A 22,308-nucleotide genomic window follows, 5' to 3' on the forward strand; every position below is an offset into this window, starting at 1 on the left:
TAAGGGAATTACCCTTGAACCTTTCATAACCACAAATCTAAAGTCTGCAATGGCAGTAAGTACATACCTATCAATAATCACCCTAAATGTAAAGGCTCTGAAGGCACCAATCAAAACACAGAGTCACCGAATGAATTAAAAAACCAGACCATCTGTATGCTACCTGCAAAAGACTCACTTCGAACCCAAAGACATACACAGACTGAAAGTAAAGGGATTGAAAATGGTATTTCATGCAACTAATAAGGAGAAAAAAGCAGGAGTTGCAGTACTTGTATCAGACAAAATAGACTTCAAAACAAAGAAACTCACCAGAGACAAAGGAGGACATTACATAATGATAAAGGGGGCAGTCCAACAAGAGGAGAGAACTATTATAAATATCGACGCACCCGAAATGGGATCATCTACATACGTGAAACAAATACTAACAGAACTAAAGAGGGAAATGGAATGCAATGCACTCATTCTAGGAGACTTCAACACACCACTCACTCCAAAGGATAGATCAACCAGACAGAAAATGAGTAAAGAGACGGAGGCACTGAACAACATATTACAACAGACGGACCTAACAGACATACACAGAACAGTACATCCAAACGCAACAGAATGCACATTCTTCTCAAGTGCACATGGAATGTTTCCCAGAATAGACCATACACGAGGCCACAGAAAAAACACCTCAGCAAATTCAAAAAGACTGAAATTGAACAAACCAGCTACTCAGATCCCAAAGGTATAAAATTAGAAATAAATTAACACAAAGAAAATGAAAAAGCACACAAACACATGGAGGCTTAATAACGTGCTTCTAAATAATCAATGGATAGATTATCAAATAAGAAGAGATCAAGCAATATACGGAGACAACTGAAAAAAACAACTCAATACCACAAAAATCTGTGGGACAAAGTGAAGGCCGTGTGAGCTGCAAATATTACAATACAGGCTGACAACAGGAAAGAAGAACAGCCAGAAATGAACAGTCTAAACTCACTAGACCATTTTTGAAACTAGAAAAAGAAGAACAAAGTGAGGCACAAAGTCAGTAGAAGGAAGGACATAATAAAGATTGAAGCAGAAACAAATCAAATAGAGGAGAATAAAACAACAGAATCAGTGAAACCAGGAGCTGATCCATCAAGAATATAAACAAAATAGATAAACCCATAGGCAGATTTACCAAGAAAAAATGAGAGTCTACACACATAAACAGAATCAGAAATGAGAAAGGAAAAATAACTATGGAGACCACAGAAATACAAAGAATTATGAGAAAATATCATGAAAAATTACATAGTAACAAACCAGATAACGTAATAGAAATGGAACCAGGAAGAAACGAAAATCTTAACAGACCAATTGGCAGCAATGTAATGGAACTGGTTATCAAAAATACCTAACAACTAAAGCCCTGAACCAGATGACTGCCCCCCTCTGAATTTTATCAAACATTCAGTGAAGACCTAAAACCAATCCTCTTTAAAGTTCTCCAAAAAGGAGAAGAGGAGGGAATACTTCCATACTCATTCTGTGAGGCCAACATCACTATAATACCAAAAACAGGCAAAGACCCCACCAAAAAAGAAAACTACAGACCAATATCGCTGATGAACACAGATGCAGAAATACTCAATAAAATATTAGCAAACCGAATTCAAAAATACACTGAAAGGATCATCCACCATGACCAAGTGGGATTCATCCCAAGGATGCAAGGATGGTACAACATTCGAAAATCCTTTAACATCACCCACCATGTCAATACAAAGAAGCACAAAAACCACATGATCATCTCCATAGAGGCTGAAAAAGCATTAGACAAAATTCAATGTCCATTCGTGATAAAAACTCTTAACAAAATGGGTAGAGAGGGCATATACCTCAAAATAATAAAGTCTGTATATGACAAACCCACAGGCAACATTATACTTAATGGCGAGAAGCTGGAAGATTTTCCCCGAAGGTCGTGAACAAGACAGGGATGCCCACTGTCCCCACTTTTATTCAACATAGTACTGGAGGTCCTAGCAATGGCAATCAGACAACACAAAGAAATCAAAGGCATCCAGGCTGGTAAGGAACAAGTCAAACTGCCCATTTGCAGATGACATGACATTGCACAGAAAATAACCCTAAAGAAAACACTCCAAAACTACTACAACTAATGTCTGAACTCAGCAACGTTGTAGGTTACAAAATTAATACACAGAAATCTGTTGCATTCCTATACACTAATGATGAGCGAGCAGAAAGAGAAATCAGGAAAACAATGCTTTTCACAATTGCATCAAAAAGAATAAAACACCTCGGAATAAACCTAACCAAGGAAGTGAAAGACCTATACCCTGAAACTACAAGACTCTCCTAAGAGAAATTAAAGAGGACACGAACCAATGGAAAATCACCCCATGCTCTTCACTAGGAAGAATTAATATCGTCAAAATGGCCACCCTGCCTAATGCAATCTACAGGTTCAAAGCAACCGCTAACTAAATACGAACAGCAGTCTTCAACGAACTGGAACAAATGGTTCTAAAATTCATATGGAAACACCAAAAAACCCCGATTAGCCAAAGCAGTCCTGGGAAGGAAGAAGAAATCAGAGGGATCTCTCTTCTGAAATTGAAGCTCTAACACAGAGCCACAGTAATCAAGACAATCTGATACTGGCACAAGAACAGACCCATAGTCCAATGCAACAGACCAGAGGGCCAAGATATAAACCAAACATATATGGTCAGTAAATATACGATAAAGGAGCCATGGATATACAATGGGGAAATGACAGCCTCTTCAACAGCTGGTGATGGCAAAACTGGACAGCTACATGTAAGACAAGGAAACAGGATTATTGTCTAACCTACACAGAAAAGTAAACTCAACATGGATCAAAGACCTGAATGATGAGTCATGAAACCATAAAACTCTTAGAAAAAAACTACAGACAAAAATCTCTTGGACATAAACACGAGCAACTTCTTCATGAACGTATCTCCCCAAGCAAGGGAAACAAAAGCAAAAATGAACAAGTGGGACTATATCAAACTAAAAAGCTTCTGTACAGCAAAGGACACCATCAGTAGAACAAAAAGACATCCTACAGTATGGGAGAATGTATTCATAAATGACATATCCGATAAGTGGTTGTCATCCAAATTATATAAAGAGCTCACACACCTCAACAATCAAAAAGCACATAATCCAATTAAAAAATGGGCAGAGGAGCTGAACAGACACTTCTCTAAAGAAGAAATTCAGATGGCAAACAGACAAATGAAAAGACACTCCACATCGCTTGTCATCAGAGAAATGCAAATTAAAACCACAATGAGTTATCACCTCACATCAAATAGGGTGGCCAGCATCCGAAAGACAAACAACAGATGTTGGCGAGGATGTGGAGAAAGGGGAACCCTCGTACACTGCTGGTTGGAAAGTAAACTAGTTCTACCATTGTGGAAAGCAGTATGGAGGTTCCTCAAAAAGCTCAAAATAGAAATACCACTTGACCCAGGAATTCCACTCCTAGGAATTTACCCTAAGAATGCAGCAGTCCCATTTGAGAAAGACATATGCACCCGTATGCTTATCACAGCACTATATACAATGAAAAGAACACAGAAGCAACCTAAGTGTGCAACAGTACATGAATGCACAAAGATGTGGTACACATTCAGCCATAAGAGGAAAAGAAATCCTACCATTTGCAACAACATGGATGGAGCTAGAGGGTATTGTGCCCAGTGAAAATAGCCATGCAGAGAAAGACAAGTATCAGATTATTTCACTCATCTGTGGACCATAAGAACAAAGACAAAAAAACTGCAGGAACAAAACAGCTGCAGACTCACAGAACCCAAGAATGAACTAACAGGTACCAAAGGGAAAGGGGCTGGGGAGATGGGTGGGGAGGGAGGGACAAGGTGGGTAAACGGGCATTATGATTAGCACACATAATGTAGCGGATGGGGGGTCACGGGAAAAGCACTATACACAGAGAAGACAAGTAATGATTCTATAGCATCTTACTATGCTGACGGACAGTGAATGTAAAGGGGGATGTGGGGGACTTGATAATAGGGGAGTGCAGTTGCCATAATGTTGTTCAAGTAACTGTACACTAATGGTATCAAAAAAAAGAAAGAATCCTTAAAGAACTGAATTCAGCAAAGCTGTTAAAGTACAAAATGAATAAAAATCATAAAAAGTGAATCCCACCTACATGAGCAGCAAAAAGGATACAATACTCAGGAAAAGATAAACCTAATTAATAAGATACACAGCAGTGTTTGAAGCAATTAAAGTCCTAAATAAACAAGACAATGTATACTCATGTATTGGAAGATTTAGTATTATTTAGATGTCAATACTACCCCTCTACCCAAACAGTCTACATATGTAATGTTATCCCTTCCTAAATTACAATGGTATTGACTGCCAAAATGTAAAAACCCATCCTAAAGTTCATATAAATATCAGAATTTAAAAATGAATAGAATTTTCTCTGCAGACGCACAAGAAGCACAAGAAAGGATTCTTGGAATCAGTCATCACTAGGGAAGTGAAAATCAAAACTGCCATGAGATACCACATCACTGGGATGGCTTTTACATTTAAAAAAAGAGAGAAGAAGAAGTAGGGGAGAGAAAGTAGAGCTTTGGTACTTGACTGGTGTGAGTATACCATGGTGAAACTAATGTATAAGTTGGCAGGTCCTTAAAAAGTTAAGCATAGATTTACCATGTAATCTAGCATATTCAATCCAAGTATATACTCAAAGGAACTGAAAATGCATTCAAACAGTTATTTGTGTTCATAGCAATGCTCAAAGCAGTGTTTTTCATAATAGCCAGAAACAGAAACAATCTAAGGATCCACCAACAAATGAATGCATTAACGAAAACGTGATATAGTTGTACATCTGAATATATTCAGCCTTAAAAAGGAAGAGAATTCTGAAATACGCGGCAACACGTATAAACCTTGAGAACATTATGTCATGTGAAACAATCCAAACCCAAAAAGACTAATATTGTGATTCCATTTATATGTGGGATTGACTGTAGGCAAATTCATCTAGATAGAATGTGGATTAGAGCTAACTAGGGCTGGAAGGTTTTGTGAAACAGCTTTTTCAAACCAAGAAAAGCTTATTTTCCTAAAGAAAAACAAATTAATTCTTTAGAAAAATTTGGGGTGATAAAAAGTTTAAGAAATAGTGATGATGATAAAAACTCTCAGCAAAGTGAGTGTAAAGGGTAGATACCTCAACATAGTAAAGGCCATATAAGATAAACCCACAGACTACATAGCAATGGTGAAAAACCTGCCAACTTATACAGTTTTCCTCACTGATCAGGATGAAGACAAGGATCCTGACTCTTAGCACTTTTATTCAACAGAGTATTGGAGGTTCTAGCCACAGCAATCAGACGAGATGAAGAAATAAAAAGGCATTCATATGGCTAGGGAAGAAGTAAAACTGTCACTATTTCCAGATGATATATTATATAGAGAAGACCCTAAAGAGTCCACCAATACCTATTAGGAAAATAAGTGAATTCACTATAGTTTCAGGATACAAAATTAAGCAGAGAAATCTGTTGCACTTGTATACACTAACAGTGAACTATCAGAAGAATGAAATAAGGAAAAAGAAATAGTGATGATGACTGTACAACACTGAAAATGTTCTTAAGGCCACTGAATTGCCCCCTTAGAAGTTGTTAAAATGTCCAAATACCTTGTTATGATTATATACGCCACAACAATAAAAGCCTGGTAAAAGGAAAAAAATATCAGCACTGCCGTTTAGATAAGAAGAAAGTAGCACAGATTAAGTGAGACATGTTGAAGGTTTCATAAACACCAATGTGCCATGTAGACGAGAATAAGTCTCATTTGACTTCAAAGATGTTTTTATCAAAATTAATCTGTTTTTGCTCAAAATAATGAGGCGTGCCTTCCTTCCTAAAACACAAAACAAAACAAAACACAAAAGAAAAAAATAATCACTTACTTGCTGGGACAGTGCAATAGTAAGTCAATGATAAATGTTTGCCAGGCTCTTTCTTTACTAAGTGCATCCAAAGCTGTTGGAAGTAGAGCAAAACATAACGTCATCACTTCGAATCCCTCACAGCAAACCTGTTCATCTTCTGTATCTGGCTCATTACTTGCATTGGTGATCTGTAAAATTACAATCAGGAGTCAAATTACCCAGTGATACATTTTTTTATTTTCATTTTTTTTACTAAGGTATCATCCATATACATTCTTCTGAAGGTTTCACATTAAAAATAACGTGGTTACTACTTTCATCCACATTATCGAGTTCCCCCCATACCCCATTGCATTCACCGTCCATCAGTGTAGTAAGATGCCACAGATTCTCTACTTGTCTTCTCTGTGCTACACTGTCTCTCCCATGATCCTCCCCACACCAGGTGTGCCGATCGTAACACCCCCTAATCCCCTTCTCCCTCCCTTCCCACCTCTCCCCTTTGTTAGCAGCTAGTCCCTTCTTAGAGTCTGTGAGTCTGCTGCTTTACTCCTTCAGTTTTGCTTCATTGTCACCCAGTGATGCAGGTTCAGGAAAAAATTCTTAACCTGTATCTAACCTGTATTTAAATGTAGCTAACATTTAAAACTTACCTAATCTCTAAAGTGGCCTGTCTTCAGTCCCTTCATCTGCACTTCTGAGACCCTCAGAAAAATACCCCCAAAGGGGATTAAAGGTGTCTGATCACAAACACTAAGTGTCACTTGGGTGAGTGGTAAAGTTCTGCATCAGTCAGTATTCCTTCCTAAACAATCCCTCTGGCCCTGCAGTTTGTATTTTTGATTAGTGTGTAGTTTTTATCACACAGCTTACTAAGATGCAATCTGATTTAAAAAATTACTTAGCCCTATACCAATGTTCAAGAAGGCATTTCCAAACAAAAATATAATCAAGTAGGCAGCTAATCATTTGTAATCTGCCTTTACTCATCGAAAAATAGGTACAGTTTATGTCTGGCAAACAACATTTAAATATTCCAAAAAGGGAAGCTGTACAAGGCTATTACCTACCCACTTTGCTCTCTTAAAATATTACAGAAGTGACTATCCAAGACAAGTAAATATGACTGGGGATTCAAAGAGCTAAACAAAATCTCATTTCTGCAAGTAACTGCTTAATTCAACAAAGCTTAGGGATAATACCAAAATGGTACACTTTTCCTGCTTTTGAGTGCTCTAAATGAGCCAAGAAAATACTTGTTAAATGTCAATTCCACAGCAGACAGTTACCAAAATTCATTCAGGACAAAAAAACTGAGAAAGAATTAAAGGGAACTAGGAAAAGAAAATCCATTATATTTTCAACCCAAGAAGTTAAAAAAAAAAAGTTTCAGAAAAAAGCTGCGTTATAGAGAAACTCTGAAGTCTTTTATTTTCAAAAATAACTCATATATATTCTCATCTGAACTGCATCTAGAAGTTCATTTTAAACTACTAGATACGAATGACTTTTTCCTTAAAAGACAGCAGACACGAAACTTTGGTCATATGTACAACTAACAAACAAGGAATATATTTTTGTACTAATTCTTACCGTCATCTCGTACATTTTAGTAATTTCTTCATTTGGGCTAAAGACTAGCTCTAATGCCCCACATCCTGATGCCCAGACGATTTTTTGTATAGCTCTAATTACACAAGTATCAGGCATATATCTTGAAGCCTGAAAAAAAAAACCAGTAATTAAAAGTGCTGATAGAATATCAAAGTGAAATAATCAGAAAACAAAACTTTCTCCTTGTTAAAGAGGTAGTATAAGTGGTTGTAAATTAAGTGAATGCTTCACATTACCCTTAAGGTCCAAAGTAGTAATGGGTGCATTTTTAAATACCTTTACATCAAGTCATAAAATATAGTAGATGAAGAACAAACATTATTGTCAGCTACAGTCACAAAGTATGCTTTAGGCTAAGATCTAATCTGGGCTCTATAATACTTTTCATAAAAATTTTTAGAACATGGGAAAATCCAGCCTTTCATTCCTATGTATGTCTTCACCCAGAAAGAAGATGCACCCACAGAAGCCCTTATTTAATGAATTTTCAAAGTAGTTCTATTCCCAAAATTCAGAAACTAGTTTAATTCAAATGTCTACTAATGCAACAGGAGGAAAGCCCATAAAAAGTAGTATTACTCAAAATGGAATAAAGGACAGATGCAAAATATAACACTGATAATTTCAAAATTATGCTGATGGAAATAATGCAGACACAAAAGAGCATACAATATGATTCCAGTGATGTAAATTTAACGAAACTTAAGAAATTTACATGTAACAAAAAGCAGAATGGTGGTTGCGTGGAGCCAGGAGGAGAAAACTATTGGGGCTGATGGAAATTCACCTTGAGTGTGTCATTAAACATCTGTCAAAACTCACCAGATGGTTTATTTTGATCTAGTTTATGCAACAGAAAGTATAACTCAAAAAAATCTGATTAAATACTTTTAAAAAGCACTTTCTTACTACTAGTATTTAGATAATATTAACATGAAACTTCATCTGAAATAATAAGATTCACACTAGACTGACACAGTCTCAATAACCTCAAGTTCAGCATCTTTATATATTTGAACAAAAAGAGACTGTCAACAGTAATACAAAATAAAACCACCCAAAATGCCAGAGTCTTCAAATTTTGATACTAACCTCACCAGATATTTGCTGAGCAAGACGTACAGAAACATTTCTAAGCATGTATTCAGATGACGGATTAGGCATGCTCTGAAGGACATTTTGTAGTATCACCATGTGATCTTGGTTCATCTGAAAAAACACAACTTTTTACTTGGAATAAACTTGCACAAAACTAAATTTCAAAAATCTGCAGTAACCAACCCAACAATATGCTACTTAATCACTGCCTCTGTCTCAGGATGTCATCTTTCTCCGTCTACATCAGTGTTCCTTATTTACAATAGAATTAATGGTGATCTGCATAAAAAGTATCCCAGATGCCCAACACTATAGACACCCTCTCTCACTTGCCTGTTAAAATATAATATTGCTCTGTAAACTCCAATTTCAGACTAACTCAATACTCTTCCTACAACAGGGTTCACTCTCACTTGAAGCAGGTGACAGCCCTCTGAACACATCTCTTACACGTCTCTGGGCAAAGCCTTTTCCTCTTTCCCAAAAGATTACTATGCTTGCTGTGAAATGACTGAGCAAAATGAGGGTACCAGATAAACAGACTTTCAATTTCTCATCCTCTCATCTTTAATTTATACCTCTCACTTTCTGTCACTCCAGTCTTTAAGCTGTTCCTTACTTTAGTTCAAAGGTTCTTTTGCTACCTGTGTTCTAATGTTTATCCCTCAAACTTGCTAAAAAGTCTGCACAGATTCACCACCCACCCTCTCTACCTTTCTTTCACAATCAAGTTTTGTTAAAGAAGTTCTTAAAAATACATGTTTTAAGGAATTTAAGACTTTGGGATGGTGGTTCCTGCTGTCACTAGTTTGGCAAATCATGTAGAAGTCTGATTTGGTGTAATGCTTCCTTCCAGTTACTCTCTTTAATGTCAATTAAGGGAAGCTGAAATTTTCATTTAATTTACTGTTCTACACATGTGATTTTCATCTTTCACAGTCAATACTTGAGGGTCTACTGGCCAGCTACTACTAAGTAAGATTTCAAATTAAAAAGATAGTATAGAGGACTCTGGGAAAAAAGATGGTGGAGTAGTAAGATTAAGGCAGAAACCTCCTGCAAAAAACACAGAGAACATGAAATTATAGCAAATATAACCAACCCTGAAAATAACATGAAGACTGCAGAACTACATACGCACATCAGGGAGGAAGGGAAGAAGAGGGGAAAGTGGCAAAGCTGATTATATGGTGGGACCTAAGCCCTCCTCCACAGGCAGGAGGAAGAGGAACAGAGCTGGGCATGTGTAGGAAGCCATGATTGCTGAACACCGGGCCCTAGAGATCTGGGAGCAGAAACCCACATTACATGGTGCTCTAGTAATTAGAGGGCCTGGACAAAACAGACAGGCTGAATGAACACTTGGAAGGCAGTGATTCCAGCTGTTTGTGGAGGATAGGCATGTTCTACTGGTCTCCCTGAGACAAAAGCAAAGAGGGAGTTGGAAAGGCTTCCTAGCAATGAGAGAAGCGCTAGATGGGTAAGGGTTACACAGAGCTCTCTGCTGAGGTTGGAAAAGGCAGGTGGAAAATACCTCCCAAGCCCACCCTCAGCCTAACAGCTTCGGAACTCTTGGGAGACAGGGAGGCTTTGTTCCCCTCCCCGGTAACTCAGCCCTGAGGCTCCTCCTTGCAGCACGTGGCCTGTGGATGGCCCACTTGGCTTGGAGGTGGTGTCATACTTTGCTGCCAGATAGGCAGGGGGAGACCCTCCCAGGTTTCATGGTCCTATACTGGGCCAGCTGAGGATCTGCCCACAGAAGCCATACCCTGGAGGCTACTTCCTCCCGGCAAGCACTGGTTCCACCTGCCTGTGACCTGTGCTTTTGCTGCAGGCCAGGCGGAGAGCAGCTCTACTCACAGCAGCTCTATTGGTGCAGTCCTGAGGCTCTTCCCTCCACATGTGGTCTGTGAACAGCCCATTTACCCTGACACTGGTGTCACACCTCACTGCTGGGGAGTCACAGGGAGATGCTCTCAGCTTTCTCAGTCCTGTTTTGGCCAGCCAGCCCCAGGGGCTCCTTCCTCCCAGGAGGCGCCTGCCCTACTTGCCGGCAGATCATGCTATTGCTGCAGGTTGGGGAAAGGGTCGCTCCATTCACAACAACTACAGCAGAGCAGCCCCATGGCTTCTCACTGTGTGTCAATGAGCTGACGGCTCACACAACCCATCTAAAATCAGGTCATTACAAGCTAGACCGAAAGGAACCCAGCCTACTGCACACCAACAGTTGGGGCTCCTGCACCAGAAAGCAAAATTGTTTAGAGATTCTGGGCACTAGAGGCATCCTGCATAAATCTACTACTCCATAAGAAACACTGAAAATATGAGATGACAGAGAAATTTGATCCAAACAAAACTGTAAGACCTAACATCAGGAAGAGGGCTGAGTGGAACTGAAATCACCAATCTTCTGGATAAAGACTTCAAAGTAGAAGTTGTAAACATGCTCATGGCTCTACAGAAAAATATTCAGGAAGTAAGGGAGCACACCTCAACAAAAAGACAACCTGCAAAAAAGTCACTCAGAGGTGAATAAAACAGTATCTGAAAAAAAAATGCAACAAGGGGATTTAATAGCAGGCTTTCACAGGATGAAGAAATGAAAAATAATCAGGAAATTAGGGAGCAAGTAAACAGTGCAGCCAAAAAACAGGAAAAAGGATCACTAGGAAAGAAAGAATAGTTTATTAAGAGAGCTTTGTGACAAAACCAAACGGAACAATATTAGCATAACAGGGGTACCAGAAGGAGAAAAGACAAACGGATAAGAAGTCTTTCTGAAGGGATAAAAACTCTCTTTGAAGAAGTAAGTGTTGGAACCTTCACCAATCTGGGGAAGGAAATTACACTCAGGTCACAGAAGAGAAGAAAAGCCCTAACAAAAGGATCCTTAGGAAGGCAACAACATGACATATAATAATTAAAATGGCAAGGATCAAGGACAGAGCACTGCAAACAGCCAGAGAGAAAAAAGGTAACTTATAAATGAAATCCAGTAAGGCTTTCAGCACACTGCTCAGCAGCAACCTTACAGGCCAGAAGGTAGTGGCATGATATGTTTAATGTAATGAAACTGAAGGACTTCCATCCAAGAACATTCTACCTGGCAAGAAAATCATTTAAATTTGAAGCAGGAAATCAACAATACTCAGATAAACAAAAGTTGGAGGAATACACCACCACTACTCCAGCCCTAGAGGATATGTTCAAGGGACTGATCTAGATGAAAATGTTCCTAAGTCGAAATAGCTGTCACCAGTGAAAATAAACTCACAGTAAAGGTAGTAGACCAGTTCATTACCAGCAAATATGAAATTAAATCAACTACTCTCAAAACCAGTCAAGGAATACACAAAAAGTGAGGAATATGACACCTAGTATGTAAGTGTGAAAGAGGAAGAAGGGAGGAAAAAAAAAGTACCTCTGGACTGTGTCTGAAATAGAGTACTCAGCAATTTAAGGCAGACAGTTAGATAGTAAAGAAGCTGCCCTTGAGCCTTTGGTAACCACAGATTTAAAACCTACAATGGTAATGAGTACACATCAATCAATAATCACCTTTAATGTAAATGGACTAAGTGCACCAAGCAAAAGATATAGAGTGGTACAATGGATAAAGAAACCAGAACTGAGAGATGGCTCAGCATGGTGGTGAGAGTAGGGCTGCGGAAATCTCCAAAAACCATACATATTTTTGAAACTACGACACATACAACTATTCCTAAAAGAGAGAGAGACGAGAAGATACAGCACAATAGCCAGGCTACACCTACATCTGCGAGAACGCAGCATCTCACGAAAAGGGTAAGATACAAGTCGCGGCCCGGCAGGAAACGAGTGTTCCCCCGACCCCGGCTCACCAGTGGGAGAAAAGAAGTTGGAGTGGGGAGGGAGTGGAAGGGCAGGCCTGCTAAATAACCAGCCCTAGTAATCTGCACAGGGAGCAGAGACACACATTGCATGGTGTGCTGGACATTAGAGAAACAGAAGGGTAGCTTCCGAGACAGACACTGCGAGCAGGTCCCCACAGCAAGCTGCCCTGGGAAAAGAGAGAAGCGGGCCCTTTTTAAATCTCTTAAAGGGACAAGGGCTTAACGGCGGAACAAAATTGTCCCAGTACACTCTGCCCAGCAGGCTGGGAATCTTGAGAAACTTCCGGCCCCCTAACTCCCTGGGGAGTAAAGCAGCCCCGAAGCCCCTCACGGCGATAAGCACCATGCCATTCATTCCCCCTGGGCAGCACTGCAGGGAGACCGGCTGACCCGGCAGAGCTGTGGAGCAGCCGGAGAGTGGCCCCGCCAACGTCAACCACGCAGAGTCTCCTGCAAGCATGCAGCTAACTGGGACAGGCAGCGGAAGCTGGAGCAAGATCTGGAAGGCAGGAAGAGGCGCTGTTCTCAGGAGAACACACCAGCACGGGTGTGAAGCCCTGCCCCTGCAGTCCTCTAGGCTAGCCTGAGGGCGGCCCTGACTACCGCAGCTCAGGAGATCATCCCAGAGACTGCTTCCCGATGATTAAACTCATATGTGGAGTATAAGAAACAAAGAAAAAGACTGAAGGAGCAAAACATCAGCAGACTCACAGAAACCAAGAATGGACTAACAGGAAAGGGACTGGGGAGGATGGCTGGGAAGGGAGAGACAAAGGGGGGAAAGGGGCATTATGATTAGCAGACATAATGTAGGGGGGAGGAATGGGGACAGCTCTACAACACAGAGAAGACAAGTAGAGATTGTATAGCATCTTACTATGCTGATAGACAGTGACTGTAATGGGGTATGGGGTGGGGACTTGAGGACGGGGGGGAGTCTAGTAACCATAGAATCTCAACATAATAAAGGCAATATATGACAAACCCACAGGCAACATTATATTCAACACGGAGAAGCTCAAAGCTTTTCACCCAAGATCAGGAAAAAGACAGGAACGCCCACTCTCTCCACTGTTATTCAACATAGTACTGGAGGTCCTACCCATGGCAATCAGACAAAACAAAGAAATAAAAGGACTCCAGATTGGTAAAGAAGAAGTCAAACTGTCACTATTTGCAGCTGAAATGATACTGTACAGAAAAAACCTAAAAGACTCCACTGCAAAACTACTAGAACTAATATATGAATTCAGCAAGGTTCCAGGATACAAAATCACTACACACAAATCTGTTGATTTCCTATACACCAAGGACGACCTAGCAGAAAAAGAAATCAGGAAAACAATTCCATTCATGATTGCATCAAAAAGAATAAAATACCTAGAAATAAACCTAACCAAGCAAGCAAAAGACCTATACCCTGAGAAGTACAAGACACTCTTAAGAGAAATTAAAGAGGACACTAACGAGTGGTAACTCATCCCATGCTCTTGGCTAGGTGGAATAATTCTGTCAAAACGAACATCCTGCCTAAGGCAATATACAGATTCAATGCAATCCCTATCAAAATACCAACAGCTTCCTTCAACGAACTGGAACAAGTAGTGTTAAAATTCGGGGCCAAAGACCCCGAAGAGCCGAGGCAATCCAGAGAAGGAGGAGTAAAGTTGGCGGACCTCACTTCCCAACTTCAAGCCCTACTAAAGCCACAGTAATCAAGACAATTTGGCACTGGCACAAGAACAGACCCACAGACCAGTGGAACAGGATACAGAGTCCAGACATTAATCCACACGCACGTGGTCAACTAATGTACAATAAAGGAGCCACGGACATACAATGGGGAAATGACGGCCTCTTCAACAGTTGGTGTTGGCAAAACTGCCCAGCTACATGCAAGAGAATGAAACTGGATTATTGTCTAACCCCATACACAATAGTAAACTCGAAATGGATCAAAGACCTGGACGTAAGTCGAGAGAACTGTCCATAAAACTCTTAGGAAAAGACAGCCAAAAATCTCTTGGACACGGACATGAGTGACCTCTTCATGAACATGTCTCCCCGGGCAACAGAAACTAAAGCAAACATGAACAAGTGGGACTACTTCAAGCCGAAAAGCTTCTGTACAGCAAAGGACACCATTAGTAGAACAAAAAGGTAACCTACAGTATGGGAGAATGACATATCCAATAAAGGGTTGACATCCAAATTATATAAAGAGCTCACACACCTCAACAGGCAAAATGCAGATAAGCCAATCATAAAATGGGCAGAGGAGCTGAGCAGACACTTCTCCAAACAAATTCAGACCTCCACTAGGCACATGAAAAGGTGCTCCAAATCGCTAATCATCAGACAAATGAAAATTAAAACCACAGTACGATTATCAGCTCACACCAGTCAGGACGCCCACCATCCAAAAGAGAAACTATGAAAATGTAGGCGAGAATGTGGAGAAAGGGGAACCCTCCTACACTGCTGGTGGGAATGTAAGTTACTTCAATCACTGTGGAAAGCAGTATGTTTCCCACAGGAAAGGAGGTTACTCAAAGAACTCAAAATAGAAATACCATTAGACCCAGGAATTCCACTCCTAGGAATTTACCTTAAGAATGCAGCAGCCCTGCTTGAAAAAGACATAGGCACCCCTATGCTTACCACAGCGCTACCTACAATGCCTAGAATCAGAAGCAACCTAAGTGTCCAACAGTACATGAATGGATAAAGAGGATGTGGTAAATATACACAATGTAATATTATTCAGCCATAAGAAGAAAAGAAATCCTACCACTTGCAACAGCACGGATGGAGCTAGAGGGTATTTTGCTCAGTGAAAAAAGCCAGGTGGAAAAAGACAACTATCAAATGATTACACTCATGTGTGGTGAATAAAAAGAAAGGAAAAACTGAAGGAACAAAAGAGCAGCAGAATCACAGAACCCAAAACTGGACTAAGTTACCAAAGAGAAAGGGACTGAGGAGGATGGGTGGGAACGGAGGGATAAGGGGATAAAAAGGGCATTATCATTAGCAGATACAATATAGTGGGGGACTCATGGGGAAGACTGTACAACACAGAGAGGACAAGTAGTGATTCTATTGCATCACTACACTGATGGAGAGTGACTGTAATGGGGTTTGTGGTCGGCACTCGATAATGGGGAGGAGTCTAGTAACCATGTTGCTCAGGTAACTGTACATTAATGATACAAAAATAAAGGAAGAAACAAGAACCATCTATGTGATATCTACAAGAAACTCATCTCAGATTCAAGGACTTACATGGAATGTAAGTGAAGGAAGGGACAAAGATAGTTCACACGAATTATAGGCAGAAAAAAGCAGGAGTAGCAATACCAGTACGTGACTAAAGAGATTTCAAAAGAAAACAAGTAACAAGATACAAAAAGGGCCTTACATAATGAGAAAGGGGTCAGTCCAACAAGAGGATGTAACCATTATAATCAGGCCCTCAAAAGAGGAGCACCTAAATATGTAAAACACAGAACCACAGAATTAAACAGGTGGACAGAATGCAACAAATTTGTATCAGGAGACTTTTAACACAGCACTCACACCAACAGATCAACTAGACAGAAAATAAAGAGACCGAGACTCTGAACACCACATTAGAACAGATGGACCTAACAGACATCTACAGAACAGTCTGCCCAAAAGCAGCCGTACACACATTCAAGTCCACGTGGGATATTTCCCAGCACAGATCACAGAGGCGGCCACAAAAAGACCCTCAATAAATTACAACAGACTGAAATTTTATCAAGCAGCCTCTCAGACCACAATGGTATGAAACTAGACATAAATTACACAGAGAATACAAAATAGTCTACAAACACATGGAGGCTAAGCAACATTCTTATAAATAATCAGTGGATCGATGATAAAATTAAGAGATCAAACAATATATGGAGACAAATGAAAACAAACAGCCCAAAACCTGCGGGATGTGGCAAAGGCAGTTCTAAGAGGAAACTACACAGCAATATGTAGGCTCACCTCAAGAAAGAAGAACAATCCCAAATAAGAAGTCTAAACTCACAAAGCAACCAGAAAAGAAGAAGAAGTAAGGCCCAAACTCAGTGAGAGGGACATAATAAAGATCAGAGCACAAATAAAAATCTAGAAGAGCAAACCACAGAGCCTATCTGGAGCTGGTTCTTTGGGGAAATAAAAAAGATAAACCCCTAGCCAGATATACCAAGAAAAAAAGAAAATGTATACACATAAATATAATCAGAAATGAGAAAGGACACCATGGGTACACAAGGGATTATTAGAAAATACTATGAAAAATTGTATGTCAATAAATTGAATGACCTACTAGAAACGGACATCTAGAAAAATGCAACCTTCCAAGACTGACCTAAGAAGAAACAGAAAATCTGAACAGACCAATACTAAGATTGAACTTGAATCGGTAATCAAGGAAATACCTAGAACAAAACATTCCCGGCCAGATGGGCTTCATGGCTGAATTTTATCAAACATTTAAAGACCTAATACCCATCCTTCTTAAAGCATTTCAAAAAGTACAAGAGGAAGGAATACTCCCAAACTCATTCTACAAAACGAGCATCACTGCGATACCAAAACCAGACAGGGACACCACAAAAAAAGAAAATTAGAGACAAATATTCATTATGAACAGATGCACAAATCCTCAAGAAATTATTAGCAAACCAAATTCAAACACATATCAAAAAGATCAACCATCATGACCAAGTGAGATTTCTTCCAGGGAGGCAAGGATCATACAATATTTGAAAGTAAATCAGTATCACACATCACATCAACAAGGAGGATGACAAAAATCACACCATCGTCTCAATTGATGCTGTAAAAGCATTTGACACAGCTCAACATCTATTCATGAGAAAAACTCTCAATTAAATGGGCATAGAGGGTACATACCTCAACATAATTAAGGCCATACACAACAAACCCACGGTCAAAATAATCCTTTTAAGAGCAAAACGCTGAAAGGTTTTCCTCTAACATCAGGAATAAGACAAGGATGCCCACTCTGACCACTTGTGTTCAACATAAAAGTGGCTGGAGATCCTAGCCACAGCAAAAAAAATCACCAAGAGATAAAGGCATCAAAATTGATAGGGAAGAAGTTAAACTGTCACTATTTGTAGATGACATGGTGTTATAAGTAGAGAACCCTAATGACACCACCAAAAATAGTTAGAACTAATAACTGAATTCAGCAAAGTTACAGGATATAAAATTAATACACAGAAATATGGTACATTCCTTTATAGTAGCAACATATTAGCAGAAAGAGAAAACAGGAAAACAACCCCATTTACAACTGCATCAAAAAGAATAAAATACCTGGGAATAAACTTAACCAAGGAGGTGAAATACCTTTACTCTGAAAACAAGGTACTCGTGAGAGAAATTAAGACACCAATAAATAGAAATCTATCCTGTGCTCATGGACAGGAAGAATTAATATCGTCAAAATGGCCATCTTGCCCAAAGTAATTTACAGATCCAATGCAATACCTATGAAAATACCAATGGCATTTTTCAAGATTTAGACAGAATAATCATAAAATTAAGGGTGAAACCACAAAAGAACTTGAACAGCCAAAACAATCCTGAGAAGGAAGAACAAAGCTGGGAGGGATTACACTCTCTAATTTCAAGCTCTACTACAAAGCCACAGTAATCAAAACAGTTTGGTAATGGCACAAGAACAGACCCATAGATGAATGGAAAGGAATAGAGAGCTCAGAAGTAAACCCACACACATATGGTCAATTATAAGTTATGTTAAAGGAGCCATGAATATACAATGGGGAAAAGTCAGCCTCTTGTGTTGGCAAAACAGGACAGCTATATGTAAGAGAATGAACTGGATGATTGTCTACCATTATACACAAAAGTAAAACTCAAAATGGATCAAAGACCTGAATGTAAGTCATGATGCTATAAAACTCTCAGAAAGAAACATAGGTGAGAATCTCTTGAACATAAACATGAGCAACCTTTACCTGAACACATCTCCTTGGTGAGGGAACAAAATAAAAAATGAACAACTGGGACTACGACAAACTGAAAAGCTTCTGTACAGCAAACAACACCATCAGCAGAACAATATGGCATCCTGCAGTATGGAAGAATGTATTTCTAAATGATTCATCTGATAAGGAGTTAATATCCAAACTACGTAAAGACTTCACATGCCTTAACACTCCATAACATACAACCCGATGGAAAAATTGGGTGAAGCATCTGAACAGATACTTCTCCAAAGAAATACAGATGGCCAATAGGCACATGTAAGGATGCTCCACATTGCTAATCATCAGGGAAATGAAAAATAAAACCACAATGAGTTACCACATCACACCACTTAGGAAAGCCACTATCCAACAGACAATGCTATCCAAGAAACAACAAATGCTGGCAAGGACGTGGAGAAAGGGGAGCCTTCTGACACTGTTCATGGGAATGGAAATTGGTTCAACCACTGTGGAAAGTAATATGCAGATTTCTCAAAAAACTAAAACAGAGATACCATTTTACTCAGTAATTCCACTTCTAGGAATTTACCTGAAGTAACCAAGACCACTGATTCAAAAAGACATATGCACCCCTATGCTTATTGCTGCACTGTATACAATAGCCCATATATGGAAGCAACCTAAGTGTCCTTCAGTACATGAATGGATAAAGAAGATGTGGTACAAATCCACAATGGATTACTATTCAGCCATAAGAAGAAAACAAATCCTACCATTTGCAACAACACGGATGGAGCTAGAGGGTATTACGCTCAGTGAAATAAGCCAGATGGAGAAAGACAAGTACCAAATTATTTCACTCATTTGTGGAGCATAAGCAGGAAGCAAAAGAGAAGGAACAGAACAGCAAGACAAGTACCAAATTATTTCACTCATTTGTGGAGCATAAGCAGGAAGCAAAAGAGAAGGAACAGAACAGCACTAGACCATAGACACCATGAAGGGAGTTGTGGTTACCAAAAGGGAGGGCTGGGATGGGTGCGGGGGGTGAGAGAAGGGGACTAAGGGGCACAATAATGCAATCACGATCCATGTTGGTCATGGGACGGTAGTACTTATGGAGAACACAGGTAATGATGTAATGACTCTGTAATATCTGAGTTCAATGACGAACAGTGACCACACTGGAGGTGGTGAGGACTGATAGTATAGGTGAATGTTGAAGCAATGTATTGTGAATTTGAAACCATCACAAGATTGTGTATCATTGATGCTTTAATTAAAAACAAAAAGATCATATTATGTAGATTTAAGAACAAAAAATATTACAAAAAATAAAAAGGAACACCAAGTTGAAATAATTTGTCACAAAGACATAACAATCATAAATGTAGATGTACCAAACAATACTTGAAAAATACATGAAAGGAAATTTGACAAATCTAAAGGGAAAAATAGACAAACCCACAATTACAGATGGAAAAATTTTTCTAATCTGTTCTTCCATCCTTTAACTATTTATTCATGAATATATGTATGTAAGAAGTACAGATTTATTATGAGTGTTCGTAAACTGAACACACCTATATAACCACCACCCAAATAAAGAAAGAGGCTAGTTCTCCAGAAAACTCCCTTATGCCTCCTTTTAATCACCATCTCTGCCCCATTTTTTCCTATCTTACTGCACACTATAGGTCTTTAGCACCATGTGGATGATCTTGTTGGTAACAGATAGGCTAAGCCATTCTAGTCCTCTCACAACTGTTCAGGACTGGTGTTCTTCCATTTTACAGTTGGAAATGTTTAACATGACTCTTAATTATTGCTAGAATAAGTAGACCGAAAAAAAAGTTAGAAGAGCAGAAAGAATAGGTGCAGTCTGTTTACTCACTGAGCTATTCTGAGGTCATTTTTCTTATTTGGACCAAATTATTTTACCTCTTCAGATTTACACTTTTTAAAATTTTTTTAGATTTTAATTTTGACTTACAAAATAGGAAGTCAACAGTAGGCTATTAGTCAAGTTTTTGGTGGATCAAAAGTTACACACAGATTTTTGACTGTGTTGGGCTGGCAGGGGTATCAGTGCTCCTAAACCCCTGTATTCTTCAAAGGTTAACTGTGCGAATAACCATTAAGTACACATTACTTTGTTTCAATAATTATCAGTAAAAGGCCAACTTGTTTCACTGTATCAATACACATTAACTGTGCCTACCTCCCCAGAATTATTTCAGAAAATCCCAGGCAGTTTATTTTATTTGAAATGCCTTAGCATGATTCTTTCTTTGAAACAAAATCTACAACACTATAATCCTACGTGAAATAATGAAAATTCTAAATATCATAGGTGTAGCCATTATTCAAATTTCCCTAAGAATCAAGCTCATTTCTAAAATTATTCACCCCAAACCATTTTACCTTCAGCCGGTAATTTAATAAAACTTTCACTTGTAATGTAAATAAAAGAACTCAAAAGTTAGTGCGAACTGGACGCTACATTCTATCCACGCATTAAATCTCAGCATATCTTAAGAAAATTCAATGACATGCATCAAGGATGATACCTTGATGCATGTCCAAGAGTCTTTGTTAGTTGTGGTGGTTATGTTAGTCACGGCAGAGGAGAGATGGGCAACATGCTGATTAAATATTTCTGTTACCATTACTGTTTTTTAAATATCTTTCAGGTATGAATTAAAATATTCAGCTACAGTTTTTATGAGGCAAACAACTGAAGCTCAAAAAGGATGTAAAGGGATGAGGCATCCTCTGAGATTAATATAATCCTTAAAGAATACCTATACATTTCAGTACAAATACGACAACATATTGACTTAAATTTGCATTCTCTAAAGAGCCACTGAGAAGTTAAATTTTAAAAAATTAAGTATTAAACACAACTCGTTTTAAAGATTTTAAAAATTTACCGTTTTTATGGTATCTGCACCATCTGCAGCTGGCTGACATGCTTCTGCTATAGCTCGAACATGGCCACTGCCAATGGCAGTTAACAACAGTTTAGCTATTTTAAGACTATTGAAGTAAGCACCTCTCCGAGTTTCCGTATCTGTATTTGGCAGGAAGTTATTACTTGTTAGCATACTCAGTACAAGGGATAAGCCACCACTTTTCAAGAAGTGAAACTGAAAGTCAGGGGAATCATCTGCCAAAGATGCACCAGCAGGCATTAACAGGACATAAACTACCTAGAAAGAAAAGGGGGCGTGGGATGAAAACTGCATTAAAGGGTAATAAAAAATGAATCTATAACTTCCATTTCCTTTATTGAAACTAAGAAATTCTTCACTGTTTCACATAATAATTTGAAACAATTAACTAATTCAAATTATTTCAAAATCTTACATATGTTCTTCATATCACTGTATGATGTAGAAATTATAGTTTTGAATAGGAAAAACACCAACCTCTGTTAGGTATAGCACTCTGGAGGCAGAAGGACCACAGAAAAGTGAATCAAGAGACGGTTCAAGGATATTTTCTCCAAGTTTTGCATGGTCCAAACAAACAGTTCTTAATTTTCCTATTGTTATGCTATCTGTCAAAAAAACCAGACACAGCCCAGAGTAAAATACAATATATAATGTTCTTTTAAAAACAATTTAATTAACTCTTCATTAAGGTGTCATTATTATGCACTCTTATGAAGGTTCCACAAGAAAAACAATGTGGTTTTTACATTTACCTT

The 22,308-nt window shown here is 38.9% G+C and overlaps 1 protein-coding gene across 3 annotated transcripts in view; it reads right to left on the bottom strand.

The window, feature by feature from the left end:
• Positions 1–22,308, bottom strand: part of LOC130682066 (probable ubiquitin carboxyl-terminal hydrolase FAF-X) — a 167,138-nt gene that overhangs the window by 71,714 nt on the left and 73,116 nt on the right. For 2 of the 3 annotated variants that reach the window (XM_057496189.1, XM_057496190.1), the window contains exons 21-26: positions 22,028–22,158; positions 21,550–21,808; positions 9,364–9,383; positions 8,714–8,830; positions 7,601–7,729; positions 6,026–6,195 (exon numbers count right to left, since the gene is read on the bottom strand). In XM_057496189.1, coding sequence (XP_057352172.1) covers positions 6,026–6,195; positions 7,601–7,729; positions 8,714–8,830; positions 9,364–9,383; positions 21,550–21,808; positions 22,028–22,158 — 826 coding nt within the window. Of the gene's footprint in view, positions 1–6,025; positions 6,196–7,600; positions 7,730–8,713; positions 8,831–9,363; positions 9,384–21,529; positions 21,809–22,027; positions 22,159–22,308 lie in introns of all 3 variants that reach the window. The other variant, XM_057496188.1, reaches the window with a different exon arrangement.

This window comes from Manis pentadactyla, chromosome Y (genome assembly GCF_030020395.1).
Source record: "Manis pentadactyla isolate mManPen7 chromosome Y, mManPen7.hap1, whole genome shotgun sequence".
NCBI lineage: Eukaryota > Metazoa > Chordata > Mammalia > Pholidota > Manidae > Manis > Manis pentadactyla.